General features: G+C 37.1%; 2 protein-coding genes across 2 annotated transcripts; both read right to left on the reverse strand.

Annotated features, from left to right (window-relative positions):
- Nucleotides 1-780: 780 nt before the first annotated feature.
- Nucleotides 781-4,579, reverse strand: LOC137740850 (myosin-binding protein 3-like). Its single transcript, XM_068480657.1, has 4 exons — nt 3,403-4,579; nt 3,184-3,324; nt 1,653-3,051; nt 781-985 (listed from the first exon to the last, which is right to left on the reverse strand). Exons 1-3 carry the CDS (start codon nt 4,553-4,555, stop codon nt 1,676-1,678), a joined length of 2,670 nt encoding a protein of 889 aa, XP_068336758.1. The 5' UTR covers nt 4,556-4,579; the 3' UTR covers nt 781-985; nt 1,653-1,675.
- Nucleotides 4,580-5,777: 1,198 nt separating this feature from the next.
- LOC137740306 (senescence-associated protein AAF, chloroplastic-like) lies at nt 5,778-14,332 on the reverse strand. The gene is made up of 13 exons (XM_068480167.1): nt 14,178-14,332; nt 12,687-13,085; nt 10,928-11,083; nt 10,502-10,575; nt 8,619-8,695; nt 8,266-8,337; nt 7,465-7,533; nt 7,316-7,362; nt 7,087-7,216; nt 6,930-6,998; nt 6,718-6,821; nt 6,168-6,243; nt 5,778-6,078 (listed from the first exon to the last, which is right to left on the reverse strand). The coding sequence occupies exons 2-13, from the start codon at nt 13,022-13,024 to the stop codon at nt 5,905-5,907; spliced, it is 1,386 nt and encodes a 461-aa protein (XP_068336268.1). The 5' UTR covers nt 13,025-13,085; nt 14,178-14,332; the 3' UTR covers nt 5,778-5,904.
- Nucleotides 14,333-16,872: the final 2,540 nt, after the last annotated feature.

Genomic DNA, 16,872 nt, shown 5'->3' on the forward strand with positions numbered 1-16,872 from the left:
AAATTTCATATTGACTTTTGAAAATGTTACAGCTTGACTGAGTTGATCTAACAAAATCTTCTTATTAGGAATGAGATACCTTATCCATTTGAAAGTTTTATCTAATGGTTTAAATTTAGGACTAACCTAAGGGCTCCTCGTTCCAGTTGAGCCGCATTCTCCACGTAAAATCCTGAGCAACTCTATGACTAGTAGCTCTTGCGAATCAGCTTATTTTCAAGAAGCTCGATTATTTCTTTTTTACATATTTTTCATTAACCTGTTATTCATCTGAATGGGTCGAGCCTTTATTTGAATATTCTTTTCATCAAAATCAAACTCATTGGGTAACTCAACAATGTGTCTCTTACGATCCAAAAAAGCACTAGAAATAGCTGCAAAAACATGTCTTTCGAAATCGTTTTGTATTAACTTAACTTTCTTTTTAATTGTTTCAGTAAGAAGTTGTCCTTCAGTCTTTTTAAAATGAATTTACTCTTTCAAAGAACAAATAAAATTTTCTTTATTTGTAATTTTCTGTTGTATGGAATTGACATACTGAGTTTGAGGTTCTCTTGAGAATTTACGATATTAATGTCATCAATATCAGTAAAGTCTCCCATCATCTCTTAAAACTCTGTTTCAATTTCGTTTTTCCTTGAAATATCATCAGAAAATGGTGGATAATTTTGTATGAGGCTTTTTATGCTTTTTATGAGGCTTTCTTGCAGATAATTTTGTAGTGGGCCTGAAATCAAACTGTTCACAAAAATCACCTACTTCTTTCTTTTCTAAGACCCTTTGTTTTTCAAGTTGATTTTTAAGCTTCATGTAATTACAGAGTGTTAATGCTTCAGTACAGATCTCACTAGTTAATTCACCATAAATATACATATCAAAGGGTATTATACCACCAAATTTGTTCCTTAGCTATTGCGTACCTTTTTTTTGCAAAGACAGATGGTAATCTAGAAGCGGAAGAAGCATAAAAACATCTTTGTACCATCTGAAATAAGACAACTTGGACATTTAAGATTCATCAAAAGTTTTCTAGATCGATCTTGTTGGACCTCAATAGTTCCAACAAAATGGAGATTAATGGTGTAGATTAGAGTATTAAACTCTTTTTCTTTCATTTGTGTGTGTGTGTGTGTGTGTATATATGACAGATCCGTGACAACACTTTTTTTACACAACTTTTAACACACGTTTTTCTGGAGCCTACTTCGTAATGTGGTTTAACGATCCGAACCATGTATATTTTAGAACATCATGCATAGAACATACTTTCAAAGAGTTAGACAAATCATAATCATTAAGACATTCATTTGTAATGAAAAAAAAAGAAGACAAATACGGTTTTACAAAGAAATCCTAAACCCTTAATCCAACAGTTATACAGTTTAGATTTACGTGATTTTTGGTAGACGTGATATTTGATAGAAAACCTAAAAGATAGATGGTTCGGATTGGAATAATTACAAAGTAGGCTTCACAAAAACACATGTCATTATGTAAAAAAATGTTGTCACAGATCCGTTGTATGGATGTATGTGTGTGTGGGTGTGGCCACTATGCTTTTTTGTTGTGCGTTAAGAGTGGTTTGTGTTTACAGCATTGTAATAGTTGTGTCGAAATCATAAGGCCGAGTTGTAAACTTGTTTGAATTTTACCTCTTAATTGGATTCCCCTTGTATCATTCAACTGCAACTTCATCGCCCTCGGGATCATTCATGTTCTTGACGCGGAGTTCAACAACCCTCAGATCCCGCAGATGTTGCAAAATCTCTTGGAGAAGATCCACCCCTTTGTCTCCCTTCTGTATGGAGCTCATGCAGTGCTTGAGAAACTCTCTGTCTACTTCAAGAGCTTGTAGCCTCTCATAAACATGATCCACCTCCTCTTCAATGGCTATTTTTCCATCATTCAGTTCGAAATTGGTAATTGAGCTCCGTATCATTTCAATTGATTCTGATTGATCAGCGTGTTCTTCATGAGTTAACCCTTCTTCGGTTTCATCGTCAGTTGCATCCAAAAGCGGAAGAAGCCTCTTTGCCATGGAATCCAATGTCTTTTCCTCGGGATGATGTCTATCTATCCCATTTTCTTCTGGACTGCTAACATCATGATTCTCTTCGGAGTATTTGAGGCTGTACGTTGGGGAATGCTCAACTAGCTTAAAGTCCTCGGCTAATTCCTCATTTGCACCCAATGTGATTAGCTTCTCCTCCAAGGCTTTGAGCTGATCCAGAATGGACAGCCTCTCTTCCTCGAATCCTGCTAGTGATTCATCAAGAACACTCATATTTTTAACACAATCCAGAGCCAAATCTTCCAAACTCAGACCTGCATCGTCTGTGGTATTGTTTTTGTCATTGCTTTCTTGATGGCCACCGAAGCCGCTTTCTTCGTCCCTAACTTCAACATTAAGATCAATCGATAGCGCATCACTATCCCACGACTGGCTGCAAGAAGCAGAAGAATTCCTACTTCTTATACTTCCATATTTAATTCTGCTCATGGTCCTTGCCTTCTCTTTTTCCTCATAATCTTGGACTTTCTTTTGATATATTTCCAATTCTCTCTCTAGTTCTTGCTTTTCCTTCTCCTTCTTGTTCATCAGATCATTCAGAAGTTGTAAGGCGTCCTGGTCGTACTCGGATTGTTCTTCCATCATCCTCTGGTATTGCAATGCCTCCATTTGCATTGCTGCCTTCTCTTCTTGAAGCCTTGTTATCATAGCCATAGTCTGGTTGGCGGCAATTGCAGATGCACTCCTCTCTTCCTCTAGTTCTGCATATAAAGAACTTAGAGATTTACGCTCAGCTGTCAGCGCTTCTTTGAGCCGTCCAATGGTTGTAAAAGGATCCCTCTCTTCTGTCTCGCTCACCACACTTCCATCCAAATACTCTTCTACTGCCGACTCTATTTTATCATCTGGTTTCTTGTGCAAGGAACAAAGACTGTTTACAGATGTTGGTGAGTCAGGAATCTTCTCTTCCCCTCGTTCTTTAGCCTTTTCAGGCATACTTGTTTCCTCTTGCGGTGTAGCTGCTTCAGTATGCCTTGTACCTGTCAAAATTAAATTTACCGTAAAATCCGGCTCTTTCTTATATAACAATTACACTACTTATGGTACTAAATGTCCTTCGTCAAACGAATTTTTGTATCTAGGTGGAGGGAAGATATGATCTTGAGATTTACCGTAATCACTCTGAGCCGAGAATGTATCAGGTACATTGGGAATTTCAAAGCACGGAGAAGAAGAACCTTCTTGAGCCCGAGGGTGATCACTTGCACGGTCATACTCTTCTGTGTTTGCAAAAATACTTTCTTCTTCAGATGCTGCAGTTAATTAAGAAATCAGAATGCAAAATAAACTTATAGTGAAAAAATTTAATTAATAATTACAATCTTCTGTACCTGGTGGATCATTTCGTTCTTTCTTATCGGGTTCTTCAATTCGAACAAATAATGTTTGAGCTCCTGGAGCAGTGACAACTTCGTCACATGGCTTGCAAACCAAATCTTGTTTTACCTCTTCCGCGTCTACGTCAGAAGAGTTATCAGTAAAACCCCTGGACATATCTAAGCTTTCGACTTCTCCATTACTTGTGTTAACTGCACTCTCGTTTGTGACAAGTACTAATGATGGTTCTCCAGAGAGTTGAGGTTCAGATCCGATGTTCGACTCAGAGGCGAAATTTACTTCTTTATGATCATGCTCTCTCACCTCCTCCTCTTTTACATTGCGGGTTACTTGGTCTACTGTAGTTGAAAAATCAATCAACTCAACGGGAATCAACCGATGATTGTGAGCACAGATCAAACCATTATCGGAAGATAGGGGGATGATTTCAAGAGAGTAATCTTCTTCAAAGCAACACTGAATGCTAGTAGCACTAGCATCGGAAGATTGATGGACAAGTTTCGTGCTGTTAGAATCTGACCGCGCAATGTCAAGAGAACCTCCTTTGTTATCTTCAGCTGCATCATTTTCCTGACATAGCAATACTGATCTAGACCTTTGACAATCTTCCACTGCAATGCCTCTGAAGCTAGAACTGCAAACATCCGATGTAAGTTGTTGCTCGTCTGCCACTCTATCGTCCTCATGTTCTTCATTCGTTGTCTCCAACTCATAGCCATTGTAACTGTGAGTTGACAGGCTTTCAGGTTTGTTTGCGCTTTGATACTTACCTCCATTGCTTCCATCATCCACAGCTTCTACAGCTGAATTCCCTTTCCGCACATACTCCAAAGAACCGCAAGAAGGTTCGGAACAAGGACGGCGAAACATGTTGGATATCTGAGTGGCATGGCTCTCACATACAACATCTGTGTAAGAGTTGTTTGAGCTCTTGCCTTGTTCCAGGACGCGTTCGATTCTAGGAGTACACAACGGACAAGGTGGTTTCAGGCCGAAGTAGTTGGCATATTTGTTGATCAAGTAACTGAGCAAAGAGTCGAGGAGGAGGAGTATTATCAAAATCCATTCAAGAACAGCATAGACTAGAATTACAATCAACATGGGAGTGTTCCTGTGCAACATGCTTGCAAACTTGTTGGTTGCCATGGATGTAGAGAGAGAGAGAGAGAGAGAGAGGAATGCTTTTCAACTTTAGATAGAAAAATGAAGACTGAGCTGTTGCAAGAGAAGTTGGTTTACAGTAAAAAATATGTTATTTTTCTTTTTATCAAAGGGGGATTGGAGCGGGGATCCGTCTTCAACATTGAAAAAAAAAATACCATTAGAAAAAACGGTAGTTTGTAACATCTGTTAAAGACGATATAAACGCACCCATAGAATCTACACCTGGAATTTTAGCTTTCAAGTTTAAAGTGATCATCACTATCCCTAAGAGCAATTTAGAACAAGTATTATGTAATTAATTTGTACTTGTTCATTGTTAATCAAATACATATGAATGCTACTTAGGATTCTTCTTATATTTGGTATTAAAGTGGGAGGCAGGGAATGATGAAACATGGGTTGTCAACACTCAGCAGTGGCAGGCATGGTGGAAAAGCTAACAAGGAAAAAGAAAAAGTGAGTGGAAAAAAGGGAAGGAATTAGATCAAATTGGGGGCTTTTTGAAGAGTGAATGAGAGCCTTTGTATAAATAAAGTTGGTTGTATGATATCTGCTTTTGCTCATGGGCCTCTATATGTTTTCTTTAACTTTTCAAAAGTGAAAAGTTCGTTGTTGGGTCTCAGAAACATAAAGCAATGTAAATCAAAGAACCTAACCAAATGCTTCCTTGAAATGTTTAAGGCGAGTGATTTCCGCACGCTCATATTTTCTCTTTTGATATTTATGATTATTCTTGATTGTGGATTTGAATAAATTAAAGAGAATTAATGGACTATTGAATTGAATAAATAAAGGAAATCGATGTACATGAATAAACATAAGTGTGTAAGAGAAGAAATGAAGCGTTTCTCTAGGGTTTATTAGTAATGTCCTCCATACTTTTGAACAGCTGGCTTGAGACCTTACAAATCACATTTCATGTGCAAACTCACCAACTTGTGGATCACGATGAGAGAATCAATAGATCCTCAACCTTTATTTTGTTGTGGTAACCAATGGAAATGATTACCACTCTCCTTTTCTCCTTTCACACGCCCTGTCTGTCTGTTAGTCCGTTAATTCTCGTTTAATTTATTCAATCTGTACAAAATTAGGTACTTTTAAGAACACAGTAGGATTTGTAGTTAATGAAACGTCCCAAATTTGAGTCCCCCATATCATCATTGCTTGGCCTTTGTGAATTATTTGACACATTTCAATAAGATAAGAAAAAGAATGCAGCATTTTATTTACAGAAATTTGATCACTTTATGGTAATTAGTGGGGGTCTTTTATCCTACAACTAATTAAAACCTCCATGTTAAAACCTACACTACAGTTGTATAAGTACATCAATCTGTATCTGCATTGTCGTCGGATTCTTGGCTTTCCTCTCCTTGAATGGTATTTTGGTTCATCGTAAACCTCCAGCTATCTCCTTCCTCAATCTCCCATTGTTTCTTAAGTTCAAAGATTGCTTTAGAGGCTGCGGCAGCAATTGCCGGATTGCTATCTTCTGCGAGTCTCTGCAAGGAAAATGAAAGGCATGAGTTTCAGGCATCATCACGGCGAAGACTGACGATTACAAATTACAATTATTTAATTTCCAGCAAACCTGTAATGCTCCCATCCCTGCATTACCAAGAATCCACATAGATGGAGCTGCAGCCAAAGCATTGGCTACTGCTTTCCTATACAACAGAAAACTAACAGGTAATAGTGGATGATATACAATACAAGTCATGTAGGAGTCGACAGAAACTAGCGAATCAAAATTCAAACAGTCTTCCTTGTCTCTGGATTTGATACATCACTCGAAAATTAATTTCAGCGTCAGACTTCTTTTTGGCTATAAAATGACAACAAATTCCTAAAAGAAACATAAGTGACACCATTCGCAGCATTGTTTCCAAAAAGAAAGGAAAAGCATTTCCAAGAACATAGGTTTCCATGAGATACAGATACGGATACAGCCTTGTCCATGCACGTCGGTCAGAAGATTAAAGCATATTGCATGATTGGCTTTGTACACTTAAATCTTTGATTCACAACAATAAAGGCTGAACTCTTAGCTTATGAGGAAAATGATGCATTTGTCAAGTCTAAGGGGGTAAGATTGTCCAAGGGGCACTATAAGATAAATAAATAATGCTTGCATAACTTACCGGGTATTGACATCGGGAGAACTTGAACACTCTGCCAATAACGATACACTACTTTTACCATCCATTGCATCGAGATCAATTAGAGTTGCAATTAACAGCTCGAGCTGCTCCAGATAGAAAGATAAGTTAAATAAGCGACCCTACAAGCAGTCTAACATAATAACATTAACTGCTAGACCAGACTTGGAACATAAATACATATAGATATGGACCTCTTCAGGATCAGTATAGTCAATTCCATCAGCTTCAAAGAGGGCAGACGCCATACTCCAGTAAGCTTCCTGTACACAACCAGTTATTAGATTGTAATATCCTGAATCTCAAGAAAATAGGAACAAAGTGAACTGGAGATTTCCAGGAAAAAGGGACCTGAATTGCATTAATGCGATCAGTAGATACTTCCCCAGGAGGGAAATCAAGACTTTTCCCATTCTTTTCAAGCATTATACGCCCCAGTATGTCATTTTCTGATACAACAGCATTTTCTCTTTGCAGAGGACTGGATGTCGACAGGAGATATTATAATCCAAAGGTAAATACAGAACTGATAGAAGGGAGCAAATGACAAAGGAACTTAACAATCACAAAACAAACTTACAAATTGTACATTTTGTTCACCATCCTATCATGAATATTTTTGACAAACTGCAGATAATATCTAAAAAGTTCAGAGAACATGGAGTAACATAACTAGACATGATCTCCCACAAGTATCTTTGTTAGTATTGCAAACGAAAATAAATTTACCTCCAAAGCCATTAGGGCATCTTCCATTGCACGTTGTTTGGCACGGAGGTCAGCACGGCGCAAATCAGCCTAAGAGAATCAACACAGCATCAAGATGCATATTTTGGTGCATCATTATCATCATTGTATTTCCCAGAAAACTAAAATTGTTTTCTATCACGTAACACCGCATTTTTACACAATATATTTATATACATGTATATAATGCGGAACTGAACTTTAGAAAACTTGAATTTTTTTTTTAATTATACTAGACTACTAGTAACGGTTTTCTAAGCATTGGATGCGCTTTTGAATTAATTAATTTTTTTAATACATCAATAGAATTGAACTATGCTTGTATCATTTCTTTCCTCACATTTATACCTATGTTGGTTGATAATAAAGAAACCCGCAAGAGAAAATTCATGTACGCTCTCTTGTTTGTACTCTTGTGCATCAATCAAGCCCTTATTTACATGCATTTCTTACAACTTTGACATCTTTTTTAATTTCTTGAATAGTTCCGTGGCTTGCTTATTTGTATTTTACACTATTACAGCTCGTAATTTAACTACACACACTATTAGCCTATAGTAATCTAGTTTAGAGTCACAAATACCGGCAGGGCACACTGTTTTCACCTTATACGTTGCATATTCATCATAAATACATATTGTATGAAGCTCGTAAGTTTAATTGATGCATATTGAATGATTTCAATTTCTTCAAAGTTTCCTTCAAAATTTCTATGTTTTGAGATACTGCATCATGTTAACCAACAGATAGAACAAAAAGAATTTGTTTCTGTGAAAAGAGTACCTCTAAGGCTCCGTCACTCCAATGCTTATCAGCAGCGGTTTTCAGTCTAGACTCAGCTTTGTCTTTTAAGATCTGCAGAGGATTGTTGGTTATCAAATTAGTAAAAAAAACCTAAAATTCAAAGTTATAGTAAAAAGCTGCCCAGAAAAAAAAAAAATAGTACTTATATTTAGGCCCTATATGACGCTTAGTAAATATTTTTCCCAGAAAAACTGGGATGAAATAATTCAAAAAAAATAAAAAAATAAAAATTTGAGGGGTTAATAAAAATAAATAAAACAAAAGTACGCGATTATTACAAAAGTGTTGCTTTGTGACTTACTGCTAAAAGCCCCAATAAATAATACACATACCATAGCAATATGATGGAGGAGCTTGGCTTTCTTCTTCACATTACGGTCAATTTTCTCAGTATCCTCTCTTGCCCGGGCTACAGAGCAGAAGGTCAGGATAACATCATCACAAGTTTCATGACAAAGATGACTGCATGTTTAGGCAACCAAAAAAAAGAGAACCAAATAATCCATTCTCCCATTAAATAAAAAAAATAACAAATAAGAAGCCAGATCTAAAAGGAGAAAAATATTCATACACAATTCTGCAAAAGTAAACTAACTGATTCACAATTCTGTAAAGTAAACTAACTGATGTTTGGCTAGAGTGAAATGACAAGTGGAATGGAATCCATTCCATTCCTTGGTTAAGTGTTCATTCACCAGAATGAACATTTGAAGGAATGCCTGAAATCGTGGAATCAGCATTCTTCCATTTTATCTTCTCCTACTCTGCCAGTGAAGAAGTTGAGTTCCACCATAAAACCATTTGGCAATATGGGGAGTAGCCCAACTTACGTGGAGCACATGTGGCTGTTGGGCTTCACACGTGAGACAACCTACTCTGATACCATGAAGAAGTTGGGGTTCCACCATAAAACCTATTGGCAATATGGGGTAGTAGCCCAACTTACTTATAAGCACATAAAAGGTCCCTCCTCTCATCAATGTGGGATTCACTCTCAACAGCCAGTTCCACTAACTTCCTCATCTAACTTCATCTACAACACCCCACCCCCTTTGCAGGTTTATCTCCAATCAAAAGATTGACCTCTGTTGTCTTCCAATCTAATAATGATGACTTACTGTTACTGCATTATGCTATACACAAACGTTTACCAAATCCTTTTTGAGTATTTTAGGTACCGTGTACAAATGTCCTCAACATCCCAATGCCAATTTCTTCTTGTTTGCAATCAATTGATTTCACCTTGTCTTCCAGGCTTATCTTTATCCAGATGGAAACTTGCTATGGCTAACAAATGTGTGCATTTCACAAGAATCAGACCTAGGGAACTTACAACTCCTCCATCTAGGTTTACACAATTGAATAACTCCTCTCCTACACAATTGAATACCTTCTATCCAATCAGACATCTGAACTCGGCATGTTCTCCGTCTTTTTCCTTTTATCTGTTGTTAGTCGTCCTTATTTCTCTCCTGTCGCACAGTTCAATAACTTTAGTCATAGCTTTTCCTAAAGGGTACGTTTCAGAAACTGCCCTACCCCTATACCCCCAAGCAGAATGGTGTGCGGCTGAGTGCAAAATGTGGAGACTATACGGCTTTTGTTCATTGTTTCTTGTGAGTATGGCATATGGTCATTCTAACTATTGCATTCCTCATTAACCGTACTAGAGGAGTCCTAAACGGTACAACTCCACTCAAAGTCCTTCAGCCAGGTAGCTATCACATTTTTCAGGGGAAATATAACTTCGCGATTGGTTCCAACCAATGTTTTACAAGACCTTTAGCTTAGATGATATTACTTTTTAGCAAAGTACAAATGCCTAAGTTACTAGAATATTGGTTTGAATTTTTATAATTATTGATAATTCTGAGGGAAAATTTGATAATAGGATTTCGTTATGGCTATAGCTAACATACATAAGCCTTTAACCAATCAAGTATTTAGACAATTCTTGATAAAAATCTATTAACCAAGCATATGTAATTCTTGATGAATCACTGATGCAGAGCCTAGATTACAAGTTCCAAATAAACAACAAAGTTTGATTCCTTCCTTAATTCCAATTTCATTCTTGAAACCAAACACCATATTCATTCCACATTATCTGTTATTCGAATTTGAATAAATTCATGTAAGTGTGCATTCAAAATAAAAAGAATTTATAAAGCTGCACAAGAAAATCTGTTCACTGAAAAGGTGATAAGAGTTTTACCATCCAGCTTAAGAAACCCTGACCCAAGAATAGCAACGTCTTGACGCACACGGGCATCCAACCTCATTATACCACTGACAAGATTGGAAAATAATGAGCAATGAGCTCTATGCATGAACATTTCAGGCCATCTAAAAATTATGCATGAACTATCAAGTGCAAGTAGCCAGTACAATTGTACATTTTTTTCCTTTTGCAAACCATGCTCCAGCTGACTTTATAACGCATAATTTACAGAAAAAGGCCAAAATATGGTGTTGCAAATTTTAATACAGGTCCTCTGTAATTTGAATATTGTCAACCTTAATTGTAATTTAACATTGCAAGACTTGTTCTTGAAGAGACCAAGATAAGGTGGATTAATTACTGTAATCTCATCTCAAAATTAAAAGGAAAAAAAAACGAAAGTAGATTAGGGAATCTTACCGAGAAAGCAGAATAATGTCATTGCGAGCCCTTTCATTTACAAACTTTGCATCATTGAAAACAAATTTGCAAGCTTCAGCTAAACCCTGACTGGAGTGAGTAGTTCTCTCAGAAAAGACTGGAGGCCCCCCATCTTCGTCATCCCCAATCTGTGAACTAGTATACAACAGGAGTTCTTTAACAGATATTGAAAAAGAGAACAACTGGCAGTTCTTTTAAACTTATGCTAAAATATGCCATAATCAAAGAGCATGAACAACAAACTAATACGGAAAGAGTTAAAAGTGATAGTTCAAAAAAATACGGAAAATTCTGAAAGAAGATGAAGTAAATCACTGTTAAAAACTGAGACATTTAACTTTTACCCAAAAAAAAAAAAAACTAAGAGATATTATAAAATGAGGCACAAATGGAGAACACAAGAAATCAAACAAATTAATTAATTACCTTTTCTTGATGAGTGAACAAACATAAATTATGTAACTGTCTACAGAAGTTAAGTGTCACGGGACCCTCCAGTCCTTTAGGTTCTAATATGTAATTTTTCTCACCTTGACACAATTGAGGATCTACATGAAGGCAATACAAATGCACTTGCCCCTAGTTTGAGGGCCGTGAAAGGTACCTAGAGAGTGAATCCCTCCCCCTATATAATACACACACACACTACTGTCTTTGTTCGTCTGATGCCCTCTTCCTGTTAAGAAATCCTCCTGCTGGTTTTTTTGTATATATATATATATATATATATTTTTTTTTTTTTTTTTTTTTTTTTTTTGAGTACATCGATATTTTTACATTAGGGGGAGGGAGAGTTCAGCTAAACCACACAATGGGCAACCTAATTATTCGAACCTAAGACCTCTCAATTCCAAGTGAAGAGAAATACCACCAGACCGTAGTACTGAGTGGCAACCTAATTTTGTATAATATTGGATAACTTATAAAGCATTATATCATCCGGTCTTGTCCCTATGAGTGAGGTAGTCCTTTCTAGTAGTACTTCTGAGTGCTTATTCTTTACCTAACTAAGCAAGTAAACTACCTTCATGTATCCCTTTAGTAGTCTAAGATCGTTTTCTTTCTTAGTGCTTACGCTAAGGAAAAGTTTGATTAGAAAAGCTAGATGCGGAGCAACCCTATAGCTTGTTTACCTACACAAGAAAACAAGCTAGAAGAAGAAGAAAAATCATATCTCAATCAACTCAGATGAATGTATTTCTTACTCCGAGGCAAGAGGAAGATGGGGAGATCAAAGGTCTCTTTTCTTTTTTTCTTTTAGACGGAGACATATAAATGGCACTTTGCCCAATTCCTATGTTCAATTGGCATTATTTTCCTTCAAATACAAACCACAAGTTTCATGTAAGGAAAGTGCAAGAGGAAGTGAAAATCCTTTCACGCGTATACAATTGTTTAATAAATTAACAAGTTCCAAATTTTATTTTTATTTTTTTTGAGTTCAACAAGTTCCAATTTACCAGCAAAGGCTGACAATGAAAATCATAAGCCAACTGACAGGTTACTTCCCAATAAAAGAACCAAAACAAAACAATGATAACACTATAAACAATCTGATTTAAGGAAAAGCTACATTTATCTAATAAATTTGTAGACTTGCATTATGTTTTTAGATCAATTATTATTCGCTTTGTCCTCATATAATTAATTTGCTGCACATACACATTGAACAGTATCTAATTTAACAAAGTAAATTCACAATCTCAGAAACATAACAGCATTTCTACTAGGTTCTTACCAAGTCTCCTTTGCCGAATCACCATAAGTTACTATGCATTCTTTTGCTTTGGTATTCTGACTTCCTCCAGACAGGTATACGACAGTAGATCTCTGAGAGACAGTAAAACTAACTGGTTTACCCAATATGTGCTTCAAACCATCGTTAGAAAATCTCATTTTTTCTGAACTGAGACGTGCACAATTTAGCTGCCTCTGTTCAACCCCTTGACTTGGACAATGAAGGTTATGTCGTTGCACTGACTTGGAAAACGAATTTAAAATTCTGTATGAGTTAGGAATCGCTTTTGAATTAGTCACCGCAGGACAGCTTGAAACCTTGCTTGCAGTAAGTGCCATGGAAGGATCAAAACACCACTGAAGTGAAACTAGCCAGCGTTTCCTTCACAGAAGCTTAAAGCTTCAGTTGCAACAGAAAAATGAATCAAGAAAGTGTTATATTCTCATTTAACAAAAAAAAACTTACGAGAAAATACTACTGCACAAAACACAAAATTTTATACAAGCATCAAATACACAATATTCCATATAACATACTAAGTACCCAACATATGCAGTCTAAGTTTCTAACACGCAAATGGATACCATATTTCCACGGGAATCCTTTTAATTCATAGGCAAAGACTTTGCACAACAAGAATTTCATAACTTCTGGCTAAATGTATACTGGGTTCAGAAATCTTTTGCCAACATAATCCTTATAGCCAACAAATAAGGTACTCACTACCTCTCTTTTTTCAATAAACTCTACCCTCATGTGCCAGTCTTTCTTATTAGGCTTCCAAAATCAGTGAATTCAAAATCTTTAGGGTTCAAACCTATTTAACTATGAGTTTGGAGTGCTTCTGTTTCATTCCAAAATCACAGTCCGGATATAAAGAACATTCTCGTTTCTTTCTTCCAATTCTCATAAGGACACTTTAGTTACTTATTCCCTTTCTGCCCACATTTTCTCTTCTTCTATTTAACCGCCCTTGACGATCTTGCAGCTCGCTCATAAAGTACAGAGTAAGCTTCAGTTCTTGGCAACAAAGGGTCTATAAAGTTGTTCAATTATAATGCAGAATGCCGGCGTTGTCACTCATATTATGGAGTTCAACACTAGAAAGTAGAAGCGATGTGTTTTGATAGTTTTCGAGTTATTCATCTGCACAAATTTTATATAATATCCCATTTGCCCATTACTAATCTTGTTCATCTGAGCATTTCAGTTCAAATTTTTTACCATTAACGTTCGACCACTCCTTTAATTACTCAATTATTTTAACATGATCATAACAACAACAAACACATAACAGCTAAATCAAAGCAGACCTTCACCATGCATTAGACACTCAACAAAAAATCGAAAGACAAAATCTTGAAAATTCAACGAAATCCCACTAACCAAATTTCAAATCAAAGAAAACCCACAAAAGAATTTGCAGAATAATGATATGGAAGCAGCTCAAAGTCAGTGAATAAAGTAAGAAATGCAAGGAAGCCAACTCACCTGCGGTGGGAAGCACTGACTTTACTGGAGAGAGAGAGGAAAGAGAGAGTAAAGCAGCCAAATTTATTGGCAGTGTACAGTGGAGGCAGAATGTCATGGAAATTGAGAAGAGAAATTGCAACCACAACAAGTTCTTGTGGCCCCGGAATTGCCACACCGCAGACTTACAAGAACAAGAAGTATAGAAGGATGGAGAGTAACGCATTTATTATTTATGCATGTATTGGAAGAAATTATTTTTTATGGTGTTTCGGTGTATTAAATGCTTGGTTCTTGTTGACGTCAGAATTTTTTTTTTTGAAATACAAATTTTTTTTTTTTTTGGTTGAACTGAAAATACAAAAGTATTATCTAATGTTTTTTGGCATTCACTGAAATACTTAAAATCAAAATTCTAAAAGACGCTAGTACTAATCACACCGTGGACAGGGGCTTAGAGCCTAGGTGGGAGGTGGTTTTTGCAATTTTAATTAAATTTATTATATAACATATAAATAAATGTTTATTTATATTTTAAAAAACACATAACTATAATGGGATACATAAATTTCAAAATAAAATAACAGATAGACTATATAGTATAAAAACATATTGAAAATCTGGGAACAAGCATAAAATGAGAGTTCATCAAAGTATTCAACAAGTCTTTTACAATTTATTAAAAAAATAAAATGCAAAATAAAAGCTATCTATTTCATGTGCAAATGAGACTTGCAACCTAGACGAGTGCCTAAACAAGTCTAGGCGGTCAAAAGCAAGTGCCTAAGCAAGTCTAGGCATCATTTCTTAAATATCAAACATCTAGAAATTAATTGAGACAGTAATCAGCCACCTAGCACCTAGGCGGTGTTAATATCACATCCCGGCTTGGGCCCCCACCATATCTCCGGCTCGACTCCACCGTAGCACGATATTGTCCGCTTTGGGCCCCTACCACACCCTCACAGTTTTGTTTCTGGGAACTCATACGAGAACTTCCCAATGGGTCACCCATCCTAGGATTGCTCTCGTGCGAACTCGCTTAACTTCGAAGTTTCGATATTTAAGTGTGATACACCATAATCAGAGCATAGGTAGCCTAAGTGCAGTTCAGCAAGACAAGTACTAATTATACAATACCAGAGGTGATTTTACATTAGTGATAATCTGTCAGAACCGTCGTCAATTCCTCGTAAGCCACCAACAAGCACTCCTACTTTAAACCTGGAGGGGCGCAAAACAGAACATGTGAGTGGGCAAAAACAAAGTTTTTCAAAACCATTTCAATTATCAAAGGTAGTAACCCCTCACCGTAAAACCTTTATAATTTCCCAGAAATTACAATACATATCTATATCACAACCATGCCCAGTGATAGCGAGACTCGGGGGCTACGACCTTTCCACATATCAATGAGTGGGCTTTTGGTTTTCAGTGTGTGTGTGTATATATATATGCTTGGTATTTTCCCAAAAAACGTGTTTAAACGGACTTGTGTTTTAAAATGCCATGCCAAATGTTTTATATTTAGAATATGCATTTAGTAGTTGCACATATTTTTGTTTGACGCTGTGGACGCTCAGGTAAATTGTCACATCCCAGGCTTGACTCCACCGTAGCACGATATTGTCCGCTTTGGGTCCCTACCACGCTCTCACGGTTTTGTTTTTGGGAACTCACACGAGAACTTCCCAGTGGGTCACCCATCATGGGAATGTTCTCGCCTGAACTTACTTAACTTCGGAGTTCCGATGGAACCCGAAGCCAGTGAGCTCCCAAAAGGCCTCGTGCTAGGTAAAGATGAGAATATACATATAAGGCTTACAGGATCCACTCCCCTGGGCGATGTGGGATGTTACAATCCACCCCCCTTAGGGGCCCGACGTCGTCGTTGGCACACATCCGGCCAGGGATTGGCTTTAATACTAAATTGTCACATCCCGGCCCGGGCCCCTACCATATCCCGGGCTCGATTCCACCGTAGCACGATATTGTCTGCTTTGGGCCCCTACCACGCCCTCACGATTTTGTTTCTGGGAACTCACAAAAGAAATTCCCAGTGGGTCACCCATTATGGGAATGCTCTTACCTGAACTCGCTTAACTTCAGAGTTCCGATGGAACCCGAAGCCAGTGAGCTCCCAAAAGGCCTCGTGCTAGGTAAATATATGAATATACATATAAGGCTTACATGATCCACTCCCTTGGGCGATAACTGACACACCCCAACCAAAATCAAGGCGTGCTAGCCGTCACGTGAGTGTGACGTAGTCATGTGCGCAATGCGGAAATGATATTGATAAAAAGAAATATGAGTAACTAATAACCAACTAACTAATTTACACTAAGCAAATATAAGTGCAAATCCCGATATTTAAGTGTGATACACCATAATCAGAGTATAGGTAGCCTAAGTGCAGTCCAGCAGGACAAGTACTAATTATACAATACCAGAGGTGATCCTACATTAGTGATAATCTGTTAGACCTGCCGTCAATTCCTCGTAAGCCACCAACAAGCACTCCTACCTAAAACCTGAAGGGGTGCAAAATAAAAAATGTGAGTGGGTAAAAACAAAACTTTTCAAAACCATTTCAATTATCAAAGGTAGTAACCCTTTGCCGTAAAACCTGTATAATTTCCCAGAAATTAGAATACATAACTATATCACAACCATGCTCAAAATAGCAAAATCCATAGGTATACCATGCCAAAAA

This window comes from Pyrus communis, chromosome 7 (assembly GCF_963583255.1).
Source record: "Pyrus communis chromosome 7, drPyrComm1.1, whole genome shotgun sequence".
Classification (NCBI taxonomy): domain Eukaryota; kingdom Viridiplantae; phylum Streptophyta; class Magnoliopsida; order Rosales; family Rosaceae; genus Pyrus; species Pyrus communis.